At 39.2% G+C, this 24,622-nt stretch overlaps 1 protein-coding gene across 3 annotated transcripts in view; it reads right to left on the reverse strand.

Annotated features, from left to right (window-relative positions):
* spidr (scaffold protein involved in DNA repair) overlaps positions 1-20,075 on the reverse strand; it is a 43,144-nt gene extending 23,069 nt beyond the window's left edge. For 2 of the 3 annotated variants that reach the window (XM_026150498.1, XM_026150499.1), the window contains exons 1-10: positions 19,854-20,075; positions 19,367-19,528; positions 19,207-19,270; positions 17,648-17,854; positions 15,427-15,566; positions 11,497-11,732; positions 10,747-10,856; positions 8,244-8,463; positions 2,203-2,407; positions 333-562 (exon numbers count right to left, since the gene is read on the reverse strand). In XM_026150498.1, the coding sequence (XP_026006283.1) occupies positions 333-562; positions 2,203-2,407; positions 8,244-8,463; positions 10,747-10,856; positions 11,497-11,732; positions 15,427-15,566; positions 17,648-17,854; positions 19,207-19,270; positions 19,367-19,528; positions 19,854-19,868 (1,589 nt within the window). In that variant the 5' untranslated portion in view covers positions 19,869-20,075. The remainder of the gene's footprint in view (positions 1-332; positions 563-2,202; positions 2,408-8,243; positions 8,464-10,746; positions 10,857-11,496; positions 11,733-15,426; positions 15,567-17,647; positions 17,855-19,206; positions 19,271-19,366; positions 19,529-19,853) is intronic. The other variant, XM_026150497.1, reaches the window with a different exon arrangement.
* Positions 20,076-24,622: the final 4,547 nt, after the last annotated feature.

Raw genomic sequence — 24,622 nt, forward strand, 5'->3', positions numbered from 1 at the left:
CAGAACCATTCACAGAGGGGCTGGATTCAATTAGAAATGTTTGTGTCCTTTGTCAAGCAATGCCATATGGCTGGAGACAGCGTGAGCACTTTGTGGGGCCTGCTGTGCTGTGAACAATAGCTCGACCGCTGAGACACATCGTGCCACCGAGGAGAAGCATGCAAAGCCCGAGAGCAAAGAAACTAGCATGAAATCTGAACAAAAAGATCTCAATTGGGGCAGAGCTCTCACAGCAGATAAAATACGATTCATTTTTCCCAGCTGTTTCTGGCTTCATGTGACAAACCAAAAGGCCTCCCTGGGATCCCAATTATGAGCTCGCCCAACAATACCTTGTTTTGCCTTTCTCTGCAGGAGGAGCTGTAGAGGACCTGAGGGGAAGTCTTGGTTTGAGGATGGACACAGGAGAGCATTCAGCAATGGGGATGGAGTAAACTCTCTGCACAACCACCTCTACATCTTGCTCCACAGAGCCAGCCTGGCCGAGACCTTCGATAGCTTCCAGGAGAGAGACGCAGTATCTTGTCAAAACTCTAGAAGGCCCCAAACTGCACTGAGCAACCTGTAACAGAGAAACGCAAGAAAATAACATCACATCGCCCCAAAGTGTGACTTCTCAGAGCTGAATAGGTTATTTAATCAGTTAGCTGACTGGTAGAAGATTACGCTGATAAGTACTTTGATAAGTTTGTAGGCATAAACAGTCAACTGTCACTTGTCTCAACATCTCAGATATGAATGAATGAATGAACGAACATCTGGATTTCTTACTGAGCTTAAAATCAAAGTTAACTGGATAAAACAATACATGTATTGAATCTGGAAGTTAGTGATAAGCAAACAATTCATTCACTGATAAGATAATCAGTAGATTATTTGATATTTAGAGATATTTTAACATTAACATTTTAACATTTTAACATTTAAAAAATGCAGGCATGTCTTATTATTAGAAAATGCCCTATATGACACTCACCAATAGATTCAAGTATGAATATAAGACACATCTTTGTTGGAAGAGAGTGCAATAAGCTCCTAGACTTTAAGGTTGTTTGTGTTTTTAAATAATTAAGCCTTTTTTTTTTTAGGATAAATGCATAAACAATACATAAATACACAGACGAACATGGCCAGTTTACACTGTTCTTAAAACACTCAGACAAAGAAATGAAAAAAAGACTATAAAAGCTATATGGGCAAAAGTACTGGGCCACCTACACATTTCACAGGCGGAGGTTGGCTAATGGAAATGCTGTGTGGCACACAGTTTTTTGTGCTGATGTTAATGTCAGAGGAGTCAAGCAGCTCTGCAGCTAGTGGGTCTTTTTTATTTATTTAATTTGTTTTAAACACACTATATGTCTCAGCACTCGGTAACCTCACTTTATAATGTTACGTGGTCTGGCACTTCTTGGCTGAGTTGCTGTGGTTTTTAAACACTTCCACTCTGTAACAATACCACTTACAGCTGATTGTGGAATATCTTTGAAATCTCACAAACTGACTCACTGTAACAAAGGCATCCTATTACAGTATCATCCTTGAATTCACTCAGCGTCAATGTTTGTAAAGGCAGACTGCATGGACTTTATACACCTGTGTTACTTTTGTCCATGTAGTGTATGATCCTTCACAAGTAAAAGAGAACTACAATTTCTGCCTTTCTTAGCTCCATAAAGGAGAAAACAGCTAAATGTTCTTTTTTTAGTTGATCAACTAAACTTCATGAAAGTACTGCTATTAAAACTCACTCAGTGAATCAAACATATACATATATCAATCACTTCTGATTGCTACAGCAGCAGAATAGAGTGATTCCGCATCCAACTGAGACCATTTATTGTTTATATCTGAGATCTGTATAAAGTGAGCATGATTAAACCTGGGGAAAAAAACAACACTCTTTCAGTGTTGATTTCATAATTATAAAGTCATAAAAAACATTGATGCAAGCCTCTGAGTGTTTTGTGTTTATACATATTGACTAAACCTGAGCAGAAACCTTACAGCCAGTAGAAACCTACTGCACACATAATCATAAAGTGCAGTCATTTTCTTAAACCGATGACAGGAGTTTTAGAGGCATAATACGGTTTGTATAATCTCCTAAACGCCTTCCTCTTTATGTCAACAAGTACTTTACATTTTGAATTGAAATAAAATGTTACACACTTGACTGTAAAGGCGATAAAACACACACACCTGCTTCACATTGCTCTCCTCTGTGGTCCTGCATGCATCCAGCACTCCGAATGTTTTTCCCAAATAATATGGCATGCGCCTTTCTGCAAAGACTGGGCCTCTAGGAATAGACGCATTGGCCGATTTGGAAGCACAGAAGACCTTCTTGCTGAAGTGTGTGTTGAGAATAATAGGACAGCTGAAGCCCTCAACAGAAAGGCTCTGCCTGCAACAAGTAAAGTTCATCAAGTTTAGATTCAAGGCAAATCTGGTATAGCAGCTGTTTGAGCGTTTCTTATGCTGGTTCTTAATAAAAGTTACCACGGGGTTTGAGTATTTTAATATTGCATGAAATACACATCTATAAAGTTGAAGGGCAAAGATAAACAGCTTTATGTTATGATTGTCTTGATAACACTTGAAAACAGTCAGATTGTGAATTAAATGGAAGAGGCTGTTGCATAAATGTAGAGGGGTGGGGGCTGCTAGCTCGAGAACCTTTTGAATGTCAAACTCAGATAAGGTACCAGCCACCTCCACAGGTCTGTTCGCTGCGTACCACCCAGCACAAAGTACAAGTTCAAATACGTTAACCTCCTCCAAGACGAGAGAAGAACGCAACGGATGCATGCGTCCTCTTTTACTTTACCTAGTGAAAGACAAAATTTCCAAGTAATTACATGTCGCAGTGCTCAATCTGGGGGATGCGGGTGAGAATACTTTCCAAATGTGATGTCATGTGTGGAAAAATACTTCAGTCGTCACAGTCAACAAGCCTGAGAGTGAACTGATAAAAAATCAAGCTCAAAGTGTGTGTATGTGTGACCTGACGTGCTGATCTTGCTTTAATTTTTTTACTGTTATCAGCTTAGATTTCACTCATCTGTAAGTGGCAGAGATGCTGAACCACTCCTTTAAAACCTAAAAAAACAAAAGCAAAAAAAACCACCTCAGGTCTGGTACTTTGGCTCATTGACATAAATACGGCCCATCTGAGTGGCACCAGCTTAAAAAAAAGAAAAAAAGTAGGATAACAGTAATTATATAGCACTGTGTTGTTGGTAAGTATAAATTACGACTTTTTCCACATGTAACATTGATAATACCGTGATGACGGCTTATCGCTGAGTCAGGGCCAAATGCACTCTGTGACTGGAACCTCTGTGCATGTCGCAGCTCGCCCAAGACGTGTGGTGATACTTAAACACGCAGATAAGTGTGGAGGGGGGGACTATTTGTTTAGACATATAATGAAAACACCGTGGGAAAGAATTTATGAGCCAAATTATTAGATTCACACGGTTTATGTGCACCCACATTTAATGAAAGGGAGTCTAATGTGACCTTAAAGAGTTCAGACTTTGAGAGTTCTGGATTTACAGGAATTACTTTATTTGCTGGTCAGTTTGGAGGCTTTATTTTTTTTATAGTCCTTACTGTATAGTACTGATGAGTGTTTCTAATATTTTACACTTGTCCACTTCCACATGTCTTTATTAAACAGACTGTAGCTGTAAAGTAGAGCCATGTTTGACAGCAAAAGAAGAAATAAAAAAAAGCTAAACCACACAAGTATGAGTTCCTGCCACAGTGTTGTCCCTGATTGCGCTGGACTGTACATACTGTTACTGGCATTGTTTCCATCCCCTGGAGCATTTTTGTCATGCAAGACTACCAACTACACAATGACTATGGAGAAAATCCAGTAATGGGTTTTTACCAGTGCAGGTGGAGACATCTGTGATTCATCCACTGCAAAATAATCTACCCTCTTAATGGCAGGTGTATATCAAGTACACATATATGAAAAGAAGTTTTTCCTTTCTTGGTGGCTCTATATCATAAAACAAAGGATAGTAGACTTTTTGGGGCCAGAGACCCTGCACAGGGGATATTTTCTACCACAGCCTCAACTTGTTCGGATTCAGTATCACTTGACAGTGCAGACTAGTATTTCCTCTGCTTTCCAGCCAAGCAGTGGGCTAATAAAGCAAGATGCTTATCAGCAGGGCAGTTTGTTGCACCTGAGAAGACAGAGGTGCTGTGTCACAAGCATATGAGTTCATAGTGGCATAAAATTATGACACAAGACACACTATGCTAGCTTTATGAACACAAATTGCCCCCAGTCTACAGCTTTTAATGCTAAATCAAAACTGTAGGATTAAGAGTAAGATATTGTGCAGAGTTCTGGTGGTCTCCACTTAAAATAACCACTACCATGAAATCTCTGTGATATTTTAAAGACCTTATATTGTAATTTTATCTTAACAGAGCATTTTACTCTCAGACTGTAGACTGACAGGTTCACGGAGTTCATAGCTATCAGGATCCTATCCTGTGGAACCAGCTCCCAGTTTGGATTCATGAAACATACACATGCTACTTTTAAGGTCAAGTTTAACCCTTTCCTTTGTGATAGTTAGAGTTGTATCTTGCAAACCTGAAGGACCCCTAGCTATGCTGCTACTGTTTTACTTCCTGTGACGCACAGTGTATCCCCTGCCTATTTTTTTTTAAATATATCACTACTGCATATCATGAAATTGTGTCTTCTCTTTTCAGTGGTTTGTGTTTTTTCTTCATCTCCCTATGGTCTCCTTTTTCCTCACTTCAACTAGTTGTAGAAGATTGCTGTGCCTCCCTGAGCTTGGTCGTGTCAGAGGTCTCTTCCTGTTAAAAGGGAGTTCTTCCTTCCCACCGTCACCAGTTGTTTGCTCACAGTGGAGTGAACAGCGCTTGAGTGTTGAAGTTGTATCTCTAAACCTGTAGGTTTTTCTCTTGCATTATAAAGCACCTTGAGGCAACTGTTTTTATGATTTGGCACCATATAAATAAAACTGAATTGACCTGAATTCATTTGAAATGTCAGTACATAGTACATGATGCAATGTTACCAAAAATAAAGGAGTTATATGATCTACACTATTAAAATAATACTTACATTTTAATGCATCAATACAATAGTATCGTTATCTGAATATCTGGTTTCTTCTTTTTGTCGTTCAGCAGCATTTAAACCAATTCCTGTGTGGTTTGAGTGAGTGTAAGTATTTCTGGTGTACTTTAAATAAATTTGCATGTTCTGAATACCTTAAATAATGTTTGCCAGTGCTTTTATACAAATAAAACTTCTGAATGCAGGACTTTCAACTTGAAGTGTGGTATTTTTAGAGCGACGGTACCTTGTTTACTCTGATGATGGGATTAGTTTTTTTTTTCCACCACAGCTGAATTTTGCCAACCTTAAAAAAAACAAAACTAAACTAAACAAGCGCAAGACAAGCAACGATTAAGCCTCAGCGATCGTTATCTGACAAGAGATCACAACAACAATCTGTAAAAGCCGTACTCTAATCTTAGCAGAGCAGAACGTGCTGTTCATATTCACATGAACAACACCCTTACAGGAAGCATGATCCATTGTGAACAGGTGAGTGGGCAGTTGTCATCATCAGACAGGTAGCCAGGTTAAGGAGCGGCACTGACTGCTTGCGTCACAGCTTGTAAGTGAATAATCCCTGCAGGTATTTCCGCTCGGGCCTTGGCCCACTTAAAACAAGGCGTGGGAGGTGGGAGGAGTCAAACTACTCGTTGCAGGAATTATGGGGGTGGTTAACCCCTCGAGTGTCGCACAGGAAACTGATAAGAGGAATTTTACCAGACAGGCTGCTCATCTAATTTCTGTGTTTTTTCCACTTTGGCCTGGCCTGTAGCTGTTAACATTAGACTCAGAGAACATCCACTTTTTCTTGCTGTTATGATGTGCTTTTATACAGGCAGAATACTGATTGATTTAAACTGTCAACCCCACACATAAACAGAAAAATTTTAAGATACACGCAAAAATAATGCTTTGAAGGAGTAAATGGTTGTGGCTGAAGAGAATAAAACAGGAAAGGAGAGGTGCTAAAGCCAGAGATCCTCTCAAACCACCATGTGTTTTCAATCTCAGGCCTCTGGCTCCCTCCACTCTCTACTCCCAAATGCTCCAGAAAATAATCCTACTGTGTTTTTTCCCCGGCTTGCTGGAAATGACCTAACTACTGCCAGGAAGAGGAATGCGAAGCATTCCCTGGAGCTGTTTGTGACGTCAGAGCGCTGAGGAGGCCCCTGCGCTTCCGCCAGCTTGGATATTCCAGATCAACCCAAACCCCCAACAGCTGGAGTCAACCGCTACCTCGCTCCAACTCCCAAACAATCCCAAAAACAATCCCCCCATGTGAGGCACTGTTCTTCACATCTGGCTCTCGAGTATTTACTATTGTAAAATGAGAACACCAAGTTTTAACACTTAAAAACACACAGTTGTACAACTTGAAAGATTTTCGACGTGCAACTTCCAGCAAACCTCCTATTCAGTGTCTTCTGAGCTCCTTGCCCTGCATGTACTGTGTCACTCGTGCATTGAGTAATTGCCCGCAACAGTGTATTTTGCTCTGTAGGTTTTGAGCGTCGGCCAAGAGATGATTTAGAAAGAAAAACCAAAGATGGGGGAAAAAATGGTTTCACTGACCGATATAACTCCCCAAATGTGTCACCCAGTCCCAGTGTTATTTTAGACATTAACAGAAAAAAATGCTCTAATTCTTAAAATTTAATTATGTGCCTATTACAGCAGATATAATTCATCCATTATTCCATTAAAAAAAAATAAAACAGAGGTTTTTCTTCTGTCGTTTGACCATCTGCTTCTCAGTGTGAGGAATTTCTTCTTCTCTGCATTTTTTGACATTTACATGGGACCTCTAAATTTAACCAAGTACCCTCCAGCACCACATGCCCAGATTCAACCACATGTGCCTAATAATATAAGAGTTTAAAAAAATTAGGACATTAAACATTTAAAAAAACCATTCATTGTTATTTTAAATCATAAAATAACATAAGATTATGTACTTTTAAAAAAATCTTTCCTCAAAATTTGGTCCAGAGTTAATTCTCTTTACTGTATTTTTGACCTTTGCACATCATAACAATGGCTGCAAACTGGTTTTGACACAATAGGATCGTCTTGTATTCACAAGTGTACATGTCTTACATGTTTTCCCCCACACACCTTGCCTCTATCTGTACAAAGACACTAAGTAGCAGGGCTGGTCAAGGGCAACTGTACCAGTTTACTTCCTTGTCTTCACCAATGTAAACTATCTGCCAGTTTTAAGCTCTTAATACTTTGTCGGTTCTGTCTGAATATTTGTGGTCTGAAGTTTAGTTTCAGCTCGGTCTCCTTGTTTGTACCGTCACAAATCAGCCATATTTCACACTTCAGGTGCATCAGAGAAGTCACAGCTGATGTAAACACTAAAAGCTTTCCACTGGTAAATGTGGTGCTTTTTTGTGGAGCAGTTAAAGTAACTATGATGTGTTAACCACAGATTGAGCACATCTTCACTATCAGTTTAAGTGGCGCAGTGGAAAAATAAAACGCTGCTTACAGCTGCTCACAGCACAGAACTATTAACACCAGAAAAAATATAAATAAACAAACTCTGCATTATTCACAGTTCAAATTAAACCTTATTCATCTTATACTGAACTCTGGTGTGTTAGTGGGCCTCAGCTTGTCTTCTTTTTAAAACAAGTTGTTTAGGCGGCCATATTTCTTAAGGTTGAAATGTAGCAGCTTGGGTTCGAGTCCAACCTGCAGCACTTTGCTGCGTATTTTCTTTTTTTGTCTACTTCTTCACTCCTGAACTGTCAAATAACCCAAAAATAAATATCTTAAAAAATAAAATGAACTGTTTAGTTCTGGGTAAGGCCCAGCTTTCTTCTGAATGGCTATCCCTCATGTTTGAACTGCAGCTAAGAGAGTTCTCTATGCTCGTTTTCTGACTGATACCACCATAGTAGGAATATCTGCTCTCAGTGACATCACACAGAGCTAAAAGTAGAAAAAACTGGAGCCACCTGCAGTCCAAGGTTTTGGCTCACTGGAATTATTCTTATATACACTGACCTTTTGAAACTTAAGCCATGTTTAATATGTAACTATAACTTTGTAACAGAAAATAATGAAAGGGGTCAGCTTTAAAAGTGTGCCCCGTGCACCATCTGCTTACCATGGTGGATATATGTGGATGATGTCACTGGGTGCAGGAATCAGCTGTGCAGCTGTCTCTCTGTTGAATAACACCAACATACGAGCGCTCTCCTCAGAGACCGGGTTAATGTGTTGGTGGCCGTCTCCGGGGGGTTGGTGGTGCTCGCAGTGCGCCAACTGCATGCTGCACTCCTCATGAACCTCCAGTACCTCGAGCACCAGCACGCCAGCCTTGTCCACTGGAGATCAGAGCAACAACAACAACACAGATGTTTAATGCTTGTGTGTGTGTGTCTGTGTACACAGTGTACTCATGCTCTCTGTGGGACTCATTATGCATTATGAAATTTTTTTTTAGCATCAGAACAACTTGCATTGCATATCTGTAAAGCTGTTACTGACTCAGCCTGAGCTGGATACGAGACACAGTAAATCCCAATGGATGACTGCACAAATATTTGGAATTTCACCACAACGCTGATTGCTTGGCGTGAACTATAAAGTCCACAGAGATACTTAAGAAGAGCAAATCACAACGATGCCCTGCAGCTGTAAACCAAAGCGAGATAGGAGGGAGACTTGGCATCATGAAAGCGAAGTGTGTAAACTTGATTGCATTGAATTGTTAAAATTGCAGAAGAGAAGGGGCAAAGTCAATGCAGCTCATTGTGTGTGTGTGTAGGTAAGTGGCCAGAGGGGGAATTTTAATATGATACGAATGAATCAGATCAAGGAGACTGTTGGAGAGGTATTAGGTTTTAACAAGCATTTGTCCAAACATGAATGCTAAGTGGTTCATTTGTGCTCTGTGCATTGAGATCCCAAATAACAAAATCATTACAATAACACCAGGCAGGACTCCAAAACCGAGAGAATACTCGAGTCCTCCTCTTGACCTGCAAATTCAATATTTTAGGAAACAACTCAACACCTGCATACTTGTTTTATTGTGGGGTATTTATCTTACAATATAAAGCGCCTTGAGGTGGCAAACCGGGAACAGACTGTTTGCCTTAAAAGTGAAAGTAGCACCTTTTAAAACGTGTTAGTTTCACGAACATTCTCCATTTCCAGTTTGCGTTGCACTTTTTCAGTTTTCACTATTGCTCAGCAGCTAGCTAGCACTGTCTGCAGAGAAATTCGATGTGCGTCATGCAAACCATGGGCAACAAAAGCAATCACAAGAAGGTTTTTTAATGCAGTACCATCTTCGTGACCAGGTTCACCTAGCAACAGACAGCAACCTCCAAGAAACACTCGCAATGAGTCGGGAATGCACATTTTTTTCCTTTTGACCAGAAGTTTCAAGGGCATCGCAGACAAGTGTCTAGGCCTATGTGACTGAGGCTTTAGCAACCTGCATCCATAACCTGCTAAATCTTGCTTAAAATGCCAGAATTTCACTCAACAAAACAGAAGCACAAACTCCTCGGCTGAACTCTACCACACAGCGTAGCATTTACCAGATAAATGCCATTAAAATGCTCCGAAAGGCACCAACTACACAAACGTGGTGGAGAGGTGCAAACCAGGTCCAAATTAGCAGAGAGGCCTAGGAGACAGAGACACTCTGTACGTGTGTGTCTTCACACGTGTCAGTCAAATTGGCCATTCTGTGAACTCTGAGCCTTATTAACATCCAAATGTATGAGTCAGAAAGAAGTTCACTCATATATATATATATATATATATATATATATATATATATATATATATATAAAATAATGAAGGAAATTATTCAGAGAGGCCAAAACTGCCTTTGTATGAGGCTGAAAACATGACTTTTAATGCTACTTAATTGGTGATTTGAACCATTGATTCCATGGTGACTGTTTGGCCTGCAGTTTGCGGGTTGAGTGTAGCAGATTAAATTGTGAAAAATGTTCTGGAAAAAGAACATTTTGCACCAAAAGATATATATTTTTTTATATTTAAAAAAAATCCTGATGTCAGCCATGTGACGTTAATGGGTTGAAAAGACTAAACAAACAAAAGTCTTTGTGCAAAAAAGACAAAAGAAAGATCAAATATTGATTAGACTTCGAAACCAGGTCAAGTCAAAATAAACTCCTACATTTCAACCCATCTTCGTAGCTCGTTACGCTAGTCAAACCATCGACTGACCACAAACTCTAAGTTAGATCAGGTAGGCGTTTTCATTTTCCACAATCAACTGTCACCTCTGAGTCAATGCTCATGTCCTATTACGAGGAGATACTTAACAACAAGACAATGCAAGTGGTTTGGTACGCCGCGGAAAGGAAAAAAGAAAAAAAAAGGTAGGCAAGCAGCTTCCTGTCACCTACATGTCGAGTTCACAGTTCAGCCAGCATTTCCTCAGCGTGGCCCCTAAGTACAATCACATGTATGGTTAAAAAAAAAAAAAAAAATCACACCTTTCAGCCAGGCTTCATCCCACTCACAAATCAAAGTTCACTGTTAAACTTTAAGTGATGATTCACAGGTTTATGTGTGTATGATCCTGGTGTGATCTGGCAGAGGACTCGTGTGACGTGGATCACCTGTTGTGGTTGTTGCTGCCGAGGAACCAGAGATGGACTGGTGCTTCCAGAAGCTGATAGCTGACCTCTGCCTGCACTGAAGTCGATTCAGCCTTTCTGCCAGACCTCCACTGTGAAAAACACACACGCGCACGCCCCCCACCCCCACAGAGGTAGATGATGTAATGTGATAAACTCACAGAGCGCAAGCAGTCTAACCAACGCACAAGCAGAAATGTTTATTTCAAAGTGAAGTAAAAGATTTTCTGATGCACAGAACCAGCTGTCAAAGACTATAGAAAGCCATCTGTCAGATTTGGTGGGCTTAGAGATTGCAAACGACATTTAGCACCCACATTGTGCCACCAGGTGTCCCTTTCATCATCAGTTCTGCCGTGGAAACATTGTCACCAAAGTCTGTCTATCACCTGGCTGCAAGCAATACATCTTGCTTTGTTTGTTCATATTGTGAAGCAATGCACTATCACACATATTATACGCTCAGGTGCAATTTTTATTAAAACTAACACCGTCCTGCAGAAACTCTAACTCCATGAAGGCTGCAAAGACCAGTGCGGTTTCTTGAGCGTCACTGACATAACTTTATGATAATTTTGAAGGCTCACCTGTGTGAGGTTAATGTTATGTAACTTGACTGATATCAAACTTCTATAAAACTAAATTCGGTGCAGTAATATGATACGCTCATATGCTGCGTATCAGCAGAGGTACTAGGCATTTAAAAACAGTGGACTGGAACAAAAGTCACACCTTTGAAACTTTCTTCTCTTTTTGGCAGAGTCTTCTGGAGTCTTGGGTTGTCTATTGACTGGTTTCTGGGGCGTTTGCAGCATCGCCTGAGCAGATCTCACCCAGTTGCTGATTGACTTTTTGCTGCCCTCACCAGTTTGGAAAGGAAAGATCTCAGAGTCCAGTCTGCTTGAAGTCATTGGGCTGCCAATATCCTCTCCATCAGACACATACCCTGAGATCTCAAGCTCTTTAACCTGGGAACAAAGTAAGCATTTGACGTGGAGAACAGTTGTAATTTTGTAGTTTGACATTCTTGAATGAAAATGTTAAAAATGCTCAACTGCAGTCAAATGCAACTGTATGTTATATGCTGACATCCAGCTCCACATTTCTCTTCTAGGACTCTAAACACACTCTGAATGATTTACATCTCAAAGTAACCCTTATTTGTCTTGGTGCAACCTCTCAAAAAACTTCATACTAGAAACTGCCAAGGGTTCATTTTGAGCCCTTTGGTATTTTAAAAATCCTGTAGGTTTGTTAAATTAAAATTCAATCATGTCATATTTTCTGCCATTTTCAAAAATTGGCTTATTCATCAAATACTCAATTTTGGGGTGTGGGCGATCAAAAGAATTAGGACAACTTTTACCAAAGCCGAAATGTTATGTAATGTAAAACCACTACTGCAGCACAGCATGTTGCTTAGAAACATGATTTCTTTACACACATTGTGAGGTTGTGTGTAAAGCCTGTCACAAAACGAGTTACAGCTAGGTAGATGTGACTGATAAATACATATAGAGAGTGACTGTAGTTAGATAACACATGAATAATTATTGCTGGGCACATGATGAGTTGGAGCAGAGCGGGGAGTGTTTGACCGAACAGGGCAGGTTGCTGGCTGTGCAGAGCAAGTAAAGTAAATCCAGAGCACAGCTACCTGTGAGGTCAATTCAATCTCATTTACATTTATTCTAATGTATATTTTTTATTTCACATTCTGTAAGAAAATGCTGTAAATCATTAATAAAACTAATAAAACCCCTTAAAATGAATCTTAAATATGTATTTTGTCAAATCTTCCTTAATATTATAAAAATTTAGATGAAAATTAACAACCTAACTTCTTCAAGAAATGATACCTTTGCTATTACTGCTGTTGTTACTGCAGTCAAAATGACCCTCCTAGTGTTAAATTCCTTCCCCTTTCTTCTGATTGGCTGACCCTTGTAAACAGAAGGTGTCAGCAGGTGAGTGAGGTTGCTGCATTAATCACCAGGATATCCTCTCCCTGTACAGAGCTGAAATAGAAAAACTGTCTGAAACAGTGTTTAAAGCAATCAGAAGTCTAAGCTTATTGCTTGCACATACACACATTTCAACAATAGGAGCACCCATCCCTATAAAAGTGTAAGTGTGTATATTATATATAAAGGCAAAAAGTAACGCTTTTAAAAGGGTTCATCCACCTGTAACATATTCATGAGTAATTAATGATTAATAAAAACAATAAAATCAATATCAAAAATCAAGAGGATGATACACCGACATGCAGTCAGGCTGATTAATTGGCAAATTAGTGCACTAAACAATCTTTCTTGCTGTATCATTGCTGGCTACACCTGAAGGAATCTGTTCTCATGGAAAAATCCACGAGAAACCTGAGTTCCTGTCATGTGCAGACAAGACCAGCATACCAGGCCCTGTCAGCCAATATGCTCTCTTCTTTGAATCAACTTGACCCTGCTAGGCAGCGTGCCAGCAGACGTCACACTCCAACCAGCTACAGAGAAAAAGGAACACTATGTTCCTGGCCCCGGCTCAAAAATGTTTTCACCAGCACTGAAAGCATTATAAGTACACAGCTCTACGCAGCCTCTTCCACTCACTCAAGTTCTCTTGAACAAACAGTAGTAAAAAAGTTGTTTATAGCCCTTCTCGAGCTCTTATGTGGTGTGGGTGGTTGACCCTTTAAGCGCCGATGTCGGTGGGTGTCGGACCGAGCAACACACTTCATCTGGGAAGCAGCCATCCCCTTTGGCCTTGAAGCGCGGAGTCGCCTATACAGCTCCGCCTGTCCTCTCTTAGCGGCTAGTACAAAAACACAGAAATCTGGCAGGGGCACATTAAGTGACTCAGCCATGCGTTTATCTGGAGTAGTAAATTTTGCCTAGGATTAGGATCCTTCCCCCCTCCCCCTCCCGTATCCTGTTAGATCCGGTTTGATTTACAATTGGAAATGTGTAAGTGAGCTTTCCGGGCAGCAAATAAAAAGTCCAAATAGGCCAGAACATTCTGATATTCTAATTAAGTCAATATTTACTGTGCATATACTAAATTTAATCCCACTGATAATCGGATGCAAGAAAGCTACGTACTATTCCTTTCAAATATGTAACATTTGATCTGCCAAAACTACCCCGTGCACATATTTCAGTGCGACTACATTAAACTATAAAAGTAGGACTCTAAAGGCTTCTTTCTAGAGGCCCTCTGACCACAAGCCTCCTGTTTGTTGATCTTATATTTTTTTGACCCCAAAGAGCTGATAACAGCAAATTATAAGTGTGACAAGAGGAAGTAGCTGGGGTCTGCGGGACTGATGTTAATCTCTCATCAGGCTTCCTCTCGATATATCAAGTTAGTGCTTTTTGCAGCCTCAATAAAAGGACCGTAAGCGACAGGCAGAGGCTATACCAGTACCGAGACAAATGATCACCGGCTTCAATCTGACCCATCCTCGTGTTCAACGGTGTTCTCACAAACCGCTATCTAGTCAACCGCATTCATTCAGTTTTGCCACAACCTGCTGATCTTTTTGTTTTTTAAATTGTAATATGTGCTCTAACAACTAAACTGCATGTGTGTGGTCTATGAGCTAAACACTGTCACCACTCCTTGTACATTCTCACCATGCCAGCCCTGCCTTCAACAAACAGTACCTCTGAATGGCTTGTGAGCGGGAGCAGTCGAGCCACTGTGGGGGGGGGGATCTTTCATTACACCGTTGAATCTGATGGTTCAGTTTGCATGAATTATGTTTTGTGTTTTGGCTTTAAGAAAAAAAAAAAGAACAAACACTTCAAAAATATTTAATTTACTTTGACAAAGTACAAAAAAGGAGCGCAAATCTGCACATTTGTAAACCTGAAAGGTTCAAATATTACTCAATAATTTCCATTTTCTCTGTGTCGCAGCTCTACAGTGTTTTTATTTCTATAAATAACACGAGTGTAAACTATGCAATTCTTTACATATTGTACTTAAAGAGAGGCAAGTGCTTTTTTGTGAGTTTCACATCACGCATAAATTAGCCCCAGTGTTCAGATCTACTTTGCCCTTCACATTAAACCTGTGTTTTACTGCTGGCTCAGCTTCTGAACTTTGACAGAACATAACCTGAATCTAGAAACTACTCTGGTTTGAGCCTATGGGGCCTTCTTAGGACATCAAAACATGGCTGAGACAACGCTCCACCTAGTGGTTTCAAGGCTAAACATTCAACTGCGACAAACTGAACAAAAAATTACTGAAAAAAACAAACAAAAAAAAAAACAACAACTTTGAGACAAACACTAAAATATAATATCTACATAGTATCTTGCAAGAACACAGGCTTTCATGCAGCATCTGCTACAGCTGCAAACAAAACCATCAGATTAGCAGCGAACAGTATTCTCCAGCAGGACGCCAGAAAAGTTGTTAAAACACACAGATGAGCACTTCTTAGACAAATGCATCAACTGGCAGTCAGCTGATAATTAGAAACACAGTTGGTAATATACTGGACTAAGGTATTAAGAGCTTAGGAAGGCATATAGCCCCACCTAGTGTCCCCTAACACAAACAGCACTGATCTACAGATCAGTGTGCCTCACTATGCAGGAGTTTTTAAAAAAAAAAAAAAAACACTTTCACGGCACAGATAGTTTAAGGTTTACTTACATCTTCAGTTTTAGAAGGGAAGTCATTTGGCTTCTCTTCAGAGGAATCACAGTCTGAGATTTGTTGCCCACTGTGCTTTTCAACATCTTCCTGAGACTCATCACCCAGGTCGCTGTCTGTGTCAATAACGGGAAGGTCATCTAGGAATGAAAGAAAGAGCTGTGCTAGTGCTGTAAATTTTATCTTATGGCGTTTATCAGACTATAGAGATAACTGAGCTGTTAATATATAACAGAAGTTTATCACCTTAAGTCAATTGCTTTTACTAAGAAAAATCTGGAAATGGACCACAAAGTAGACTGAGTTAAAGGAACAGTTAAGCTTTCTAAGAAATTAGTTAATTTACTGTATTACCCAGCGTTACAGACAATAAGCATTTTTTTTTAAAATTTGCATCTGTACACCAGCACAGTAGGTTAAATAATGAAAATCTGATTGAAGGCCACACTTTGAGATTTTGATTCAAGGGGTTTAACAAAAGCGGTGCATTAACTAGTCACGAATTATAGCCAATACTACACTTAGTCCAACTAGCCCATTCTTGGAAAGCAGGAATGCACTGATCAGCTCAGCAACACCAACGGAGCTGGAAAACAACAGAAGACAACTTTCTCGAGGAGTTAAAGTTTACAATAAAGACGTGCTTTCACTTTTTGCACAATACTCACTCTTTTGCACATTTCAATTGCACTGTTGTGTCTGTATTGTTCTGTTCTCTCTGGTGTTGCACTGTTTTTGTTGTGTTTTTTGACAATTTTTGCACATTGCACTTTATGTAGTCCTGTGTTGATTGTCTGTTATATGTCATATAGAGCACCATGGTCTTGGATGAACATTGTCTCGTTTCACTGTGTGCTGTACCACTGCACATGATTGGAATGACAATGAAGCCACCTGACTTGACTTGATAATGACCCAAAACATACTGCAATAGCAATCCAAGAGCAAAGAAACGGTTGTCACCTGATCTCGAGTGAATAAGGGACGCTTTTCAGTTATTAAATAAAAAAACTGAAGGCAGAGAAACCCACAAACGAGCAGCAACTGAAGGTGACTGCAGTAAAGGCCTACCAGAACATCTCAAGGGAGGAAACACAGCACATTTAATAGTGATGGGTCGGTCGCGAATGAAATGGCTCTTAGAGCCGGCTCTTTGACGTGAACGACGCGAGCCGGCTTCTTATCGAGAGCCGTTTTTGTTTTTTTTCTCTCACCCTCAAAACTCCAAAACACGTAAAAACTCCAAAACACGTAAAAACACGTACAAACTCCAAAACACATAAAAACTCAGAAGCACATAAAAACTCAAAACACGTACAAAAGATAACAGAACTGCTCCAGGATGCTAGGGGCAGTGTTGAACTTTTGTTACCTAGTGGCTACACAAGCCAGCAAGTACCAACGACCGGATTTGGTGTGTGGTAGCAAAAGGTAAATGAACATTTTTTTTAAATTATTATTTGACTATATATGAATGCTTGTGTATAAATACACAAACAATACACATATGCTTTTAATTGTGTAATTTAAGTGATCTAGGTAGCTCTGTTTTGGAAGTTCAGTTCATACTAGAAATGTGTTTTGAAGTTTGTAGGTGTTTTGTCTCTAGGGGCCACCGCATATATTTATATATAAACATATATAAATAAAACCACTTTTTTTTTTACATTAGTGATTCCTTTTGTGCATAATTTTATATTGTTGTTAATAATAAATTAATTAAAGCAACAAAACAACCTGAAGAGCCGGTTCGGAGCCGAAAGAGCCGGCTCTTTTTAGTGAGCCGAACCGAAAGAGCCGGTTCTCTAAAAAGAGCCGGAAATCCCATCACTAGCATTTAGTAAAGTCCATGGGTTCTAGTACTCAGTCACGGACTATAAAGGATTTTCAGCTAAATATTAAGAACTACTTTTACATTTAAATGTTATGTTGGTTTGTCCAATTCATTTTGAGCTTCTAAAAATGGCAAACTGTAAAAAAAGTAACTGTAAATGAAGAAGACTGATAGTACACCAACATATGTTTTTTTGTCATAAAGACTGAAACAAAGAATGCGCTAGTTTGACCATAAAAGCACCTCCAAAGGTCAGAAACTATTTGTTTTGTCGTTAAAAAATTGACAAAAAAAAAAGAAGAAATTTTGAAGATAAAGGTGAACTTCAGTTAGAATAACCTGAAATGTAAAATTTCTCCCTCAGCAAGTCACAACTTAATTTTATACCTTTATCAGTGCTGAGCATGAGCAGTGCTCTGCTGTAAGACTGAGTGGAAGCTGTGGGTCTCCCTCGACTGTGACACTGCTGCTGCCTCTGTGCAGTAACTCTGGATGGATGCTGCTCCTGGGTCTCATCATCAGGCTGCTCAGAGTCACTGGAGCTCCATGCAATGTTCACTGGGTCCTCCTCACGGTGAGGGGAACTGCTCTGAACTGGGAAACACATACAGAAGGGGACAATGCAATGTTCGAATTGAATCACTATGAGGTGCTTGTTAAAACTGGAGACTTACTTCTGAAGACTATTGAAGAAATTACAAGAAAGCTTGCCTATAACAGTTGTGGCTGTGCTGAAAAATAAAGGTGGCTGTATAAATACTGACTTTCTAGCTTGTTAGAATTGTACAAACTCTGTTTTTGCCTCAGATACTATTTCCATTTAGGTTTGCACATGTTTTAATAATTACTATAAATCAAGCATGCCCCATGTTTTGTGTTATGTGCGCATATACTAGGTATCAGGGCAGGGATAGCTCAGTAGGTAAAGTGGTCGCCCCATGATCGGAAGGTCGGCGGTTCGAATCCACTTAACGGCTACCCTGAGGTACCCCTGAGCAAGGTACCGTCCCTACACACTGCTCCCCGGGCGCCTGCTTAGTGGGCTGCCCACTGCTTCACTGAGTGAATGGGTCAAATGCAGAGGAAAAACAAGTAATTTCCCCATGGGGATCAATAAAGTATCCATTATTATTATTATTATTATTATCATTATTATTATTATCATTATTATTATTATCACGTTAAGAGAAACCCACTTAAAAGTGATCTTCAGGTGAAGGTGATTTCAAGATTGACCAGTACATTTAATCTGTCATTAATTATGTAATGATTCATTAAATAAGCAATGATACAGAAATCAATATGAAAAGTAAATTTCAAATGACAACTAAAAATATGCAAATATGACAAATATATTAATAACCCTTTTTAAACATTTCCATTTTAAAAAAACGTGTACAAGAAATTCACCGTTTCCACAGACTAATTTCAATTTAGATTAAGAGCACACACCCCTAAAGTGTTTTCCAGTCAATAACCAAAAAGTATGATTTTGTATTTCAAAGTAAAAGAAATGGCATATATGAGCTCTTTTTCATCTGGAAAGCTTCAGAAAGCTATGATAAGGAAACTTCCTGTTTCTACTTAGTAATTGCCCTGGAGTAATAGGATACACCCTCACAGTGTCACCCAGTCTAATTGTGCATTTCAAAGTAAAAGCCCTCTGAAACATCATACATTAGATATTTCTTTTCCTCTGGAAAGCTTCGGACAGCTATTATAAGGAAGCTACCTGTTGCCACAGACTAACTAATTTTATAACTGCTGTACATATTTCCCATTTTCCTAACAAATTTAAAAGAAATGAGTGGGCCCTGACTTGTGAACAGTACTGTACACTTAAGTATGAGGTACTTACAGAGTATTAAAAGTTGTGAGGTAAGATAGAAGATAGAAAAATCTGAGATGGACCATAGCAAAAAAGGCCAGCAAACTGAGCAAGATACCTGCAGCAGACAACTGTTTCAGCTTCTTTAGAGTAGATATTTTTCTTCCTGAAGACGGAATGATCTGCAACAAAAAATAGAAATCCACAGTATGAACACAGTTGGGAGTAGCAGGGTGATAATGCTAAGAGATGGACGGAAAGCTGTTGATCTTTATCACCTTTGTCACCGGACTATCCAAAAAACTGTCTCCACACTTCTCCCAGCTCTTAGCGGATGAAAGGGAAGAGAGCGAAGAGGGCTCCCTGCCCACTTTCGGGAGAGCATTTTGGATATCATCGGGAAAGAAAACGCACTTTATGTCCCTGGAGTACCTTTTACGCTGCAGAAAATTAATGAAGAAGTAAAAGGGGTTAGCTTAATAATAATAATTTTTTTAAAAGCCTTTAACGGTTTTTGCTAAGATAACCCTGCTGGAGGCTTTAATGATAATTTCACCTGTATTTACTCTGACAACTGAATTACAAATGACAGTGGCTATATTTGCTGTTATTAATAGTTAAAATATGATTCTAGCAACACATGCCTGGCTAGTAAACCCCTTTCCGCTGTGGGCGGGCAAAACCGGATAACATGGGCTGCTAAAGCTAACTAGCTATACTCCATTGAGTAGCATTAACTGGCTAGCTAGTTACCAGACTTCTTACCTTCCTGGAACTCATTGAGAAAAAAAAAAACAGTCAATGCAGAGTTACTGAAGTGGTCTGTGTGCGTGTCCCCAAAGCGTCATTAGAAATATAATATATCTCGAACCCATCTTTGTGAAGTTACCAGTGTTTCCTCCCTCACTAGTTTGCTAAGCGCAGGAACAAACTAGTGGCGCTTACCCAATCTGGAGGTGCGTTTCATAACTCACCAGCGTGGACCGGAGGCGGATATGGGTGAGATTCTCACACCAAATCACTCAGTTATGCCTGTAAAATTTAGATTGATTCACTTTTCTTGAAACTCTTAATACAGTTTTCTTCTTGAGTTTGCTTTTCTGCACTAGGCTGAACTGCACAAGTTTAAATACGTACCAAAGGGTATATTATTCTACTGATACAGGTAAAAGTCCAAAAATCATTACTACAGTAAATATACAGGCCAAGTTACTACTCTTTATAAAGAGTCATATCACACTGTCATTATTATTTTTATCATTATTATTATTATTAATTGGAATTGGAATCTATGGTGGAAGCCTCTTTAATGCATTTCTCATTTTTGCATGGAAGCAAAGGGACCTTCTCTTTAATAATAACAATAACTGTTTAAAAGTCTTTAAGCTTTTCAAGCTTTTCTTCCCTGCCCAAGCATTCAATGCCCTTTATGCCTCATTCTCCCATTCATACAAAGAATGTTAGAGTAGCCCAGACATACATACAAACACTTAAGCACTTTGACACATATTCACACTCTGATGGATGCATCGGAAAGTAACTTGGAATCAATATCTTGTCCAAGGGTATCTGGCGTGCAGAATAGAGCAACCAGCAAACCACCAACCTTCCAAGTAGTAGATGATCTGCTCTACCTTTCTGAGCTACAACCACTCCCATTTTGAATCCAATTATTGCACTTCTTACTCTTCTACTTCTTACTACTTTTTAAAATGCTTTAGTTATGTATTATTCCGAAAATTAAGTGGATTATTATAACTCAAGCTACTAAACAACATATAAATAGTTAAAATAATCAATAGCTGCGACATGAAAAAGACATAGACAGCAATAAATCAGTAACTGTTATCCAATGACATCATGTATATGATTCTAAAAACTGTCATTTTACTTCATATATATTACAATGTACAACCTCTGAACTATTAACCTACTTTAAGTAAAATATCTAAACACTTTTTTTCTGCAACTGAACTATCCATCACAAATTTTGGTTTAAATACTATGCCTTATTGTGTGAAAGGTTCTTTTTACACAATAAGAATGTGATAGGATCCAGGGCTCCATATGAGCTCGAAAATTATGACAGCAATGAAATGAGTCTTGGCTTGCTAAACTTTGCATGGCCACAATCTTGATTTTTGCATCACTGAAGTAAAAAAATCTTGAGCAGGACTGTGCAGAGACCTCTACAACAGAGGGAGCTAATTCCTTGGGATGTTCGACTACATATCCACTTCCACTGCTTCTTAAATGTTGAGTTGACCAGACCTTTCTAACCTTGTGTCTTGCAAAATTAGTCTGCCACACTGCTAGCAAAACCTACACATCAGTTGCAAACATATTTTTTCATCAAATAGTGACTTATGTGAAGGAGAGGATTGTAGAAGAATTGAGTTACGGTACCAAATACTGTAAAAATAAAAAATTAGCACATCCGAATCTATAAAGAACTGTGTCACAAATTTGGATCGAAATATGTGCTTCAGACTGTGATGGAAAACAATGATGTGACTGTCGTTCCAGGCATTTTGGAGGCCTTAAAAGCACAGCTCAAAAAATCAACCCAAGAATCTTCTCTTCCATGTTTTGTGGTTTAAGGAAGACAGTCGCCTGCTGCATAACCACTGAATAACAGAGACAAGGAAATATTTATTTACATGCGAAGTTACAACCCTCTTTTCAAAATATAAGTACATAGGCTGCAGCAGATGACCACCCCTTACCACCTGGTTCTGCCAGGGGTTTCAGTCTGTAAAAGGGAGTTTTTCCTTCCCGCTTGGTGGTCCTTGGTGGTCCTAGGTGGTCCTAGGTGACACACTGGAAAGATTACATTTGTCTGATTGTCAATTTCCTCCCTAATACTGTGAGTAGAGCAGGGCGATATGGCCAAAAATATTTATCACGATATATATTTGAAAATTTGCAATAACGATATAACCGACGATATAATTGATGCGAGACAAAATACAACTCCACAACATTACTAGCGCAAAAAGACAACCTTCCATTTATTTTCACTTAAACAAGAAGCTGGTTTTTATGTACATTAAAGCTTTATAAAAATATAACAGTGCAAATGCAAATTCCTTGCTGACAGTTTAACCAAAAGGCATTTCCAGTAGAAATGGGCTGACATATCCTGAGCATAACCATGTATAATATCCACTGAAGTTAAAAAGAGGTGCTTTGCAACATTAAACTGCAGTGTGCAGTACGCATTTTTCGGACCATAAGGTGCACGGGATTATAAGGCACATTAAGCGAAACAAAGCAGTCAGATAAATCAAACTTTATTAAACTCATTCTTCTTGCTTCCTCCACTTCTGTACCATTGATTCATTAATGTTGAATTCTCTGGCAGCTGCTCTATTCCCATGTTGCTGCAGTATATTAATGACTAACCTCGTATTGTGGATGGATTATCTCAGTTGTTCTCCTGACTGAAGTTTGGTCCGTTTACAGTATCCTGCCATGCGATTGCATTTGTCTCTAACCATGAGGAACCTTCACGTTAACTTTTATAAGTGGAAAAGTGTTAGTGTTCGTCCTCCAGCTTCACTGTTTATGTTATGCTAACATAGCTGTGTCGCTAGCGATCACGTAGCACATCATTATATACCAGCTAGCCCAACTTCAGTAACCCTACAAACGTCACTGCTGTTTAGTTTCCCGTCTTCATTTATGTTGGAAGTGATAGCAGAGCTGTACGTTTGATTTTTTTCAGAAATCTCTCAGTCAGAACATGCAATATCATGCTTAGGTAACTAGCGAAACTAGCGAGCTAACTTCCGCTAGCTTCCTGCTAACTTCTAACTCCGTTAAATGTAATAACTTTTGTTTTCATGGATGCCTGGAAGTTAAACTTCATAGTTACACCTGGTAAAGCAGCAATGCTGATCGTTTTATTAAAGATGAAAGAATTTAGACAGTTTTTAACTCTAAGTGATGCTGCAGTGTTGTTTGACCTGAAGAATACGGCGTTTAGGACCCAGATTACTCCCAGATTTAAGAGCATCTTAGTCCGACAAATATGACAATAACAACGGCCGCTTGCATGTTCTGCAAAAAAATGTGCTTTGTTGTGTATCTGACGGACAAACACCAAACCAGTTCCACATCACGGAAGTTGCACCATTTTTACAAACCAATTCTGGTTCATCTGTTTCACTCAACAATCGGCCATGTGCGTATGAAAACAAAGGCACTGCGCACGCGCGTTTTACTCCCATTCTATCGCGATATTTCATTTTCCTATCGTTGCCTAACATTATACCGGTATTACCGTGAACGGTATAATATGGCCCAGCCCTAACTGTGAGGTCTTTACCTTGCACTTTTTGGACACTCTAAGTTGTTCACATAAATTGCCTCTTAATTGGAAAATAAAACTAAACAGAAAACGAAATAAATAGATGTTTGTGATTTTCTCAAGAACATTTGACTTGAAGGCAAAGGGGGAAAATGGTTTGTAGTAAATCTAATAAATGATAATATAGAAAGAGTTTTTTTTGGTTGCTGATTAAAACAAACTATAAATGCTGTACTAGATACACTATATTCAAATTCAAATTTTATTTGTCACACACACACAACCATACACAGTATGACATGGGGGTGAAATGCTTGTAGCTGTACAATGCCCGACCATTAAATGACAGAAGAAAAGTTCTACAATATTTACAATTTACTACAAAAATTTACAAATTAACTTAGGAATTTACAGTAAAGAATGTGCAAATAGCAGAAGAGATTTTAAAGATAAGGATTATAAATTATAGGAATTATAGGATTATAGGAAATGTGTGGTGGTGCGTGTGGTGACGTGTGTGAGAGTCCAGTCTTATAGTGACGTGTTTGGGAGAGTCCAGTCCTACACCTGGTTCAGGCCCCGAATAGCCTGGATAGCCTGGATTGCCCAAAGTATTCACTCACTCACTGTGTTCCAATCACTTCCATAGACACAGGTGTGTAAAATCAAACACCTAGGCATGCAAATTGCTTCTGCAAACATTTGTGAAAGAATGAGTCGTTCTCAAGAGCTTAGTAAATTCCAGCGTAGTACCATGATAGGATGCCACCTGTGAAACAAGTCCTGTTGTGTAAATCCCTCAGTACTAAATATTCCACAGTCCACAGATGTAAAGAAGTCCTGTACCTTCTACCTGTCCCCTTAAAGCCCCCGATTAATTTGGAAAATGAAGATAAAATTTGATTTGTAATTCCTTTTGTCTAAAATCAGCTACAGAATAAATTAAATCTCAGGTCATGCTAAATGAATTCAGGCTCATTCTGTGATGATACTGGATATGACTGGGTCTTTTTAAAGCTTTTTAATTTTTTTGTCATTCATAGATCTTTATATATTCTTGAGTATACTGGCATCTTTAGTTCTTGTTGTAGTTAAGTGTTCACTTAAGCTTTAGTTATGTTCTCACTTCCTGTTTCATAGTTTCGCTTCTAGTGTGCTTAGACGGCGGCCCTGCGACCCGGCCCCGAGTAAGTGGAAGAAAATGGATTGACGGACAACAACC

The sequence above is a fragment of the Astatotilapia calliptera genome, chromosome 18 (assembly GCF_900246225.1).
Source record: "Astatotilapia calliptera chromosome 18, fAstCal1.2, whole genome shotgun sequence".
NCBI lineage: Eukaryota > Metazoa > Chordata > Actinopteri > Cichliformes > Cichlidae > Astatotilapia > Astatotilapia calliptera.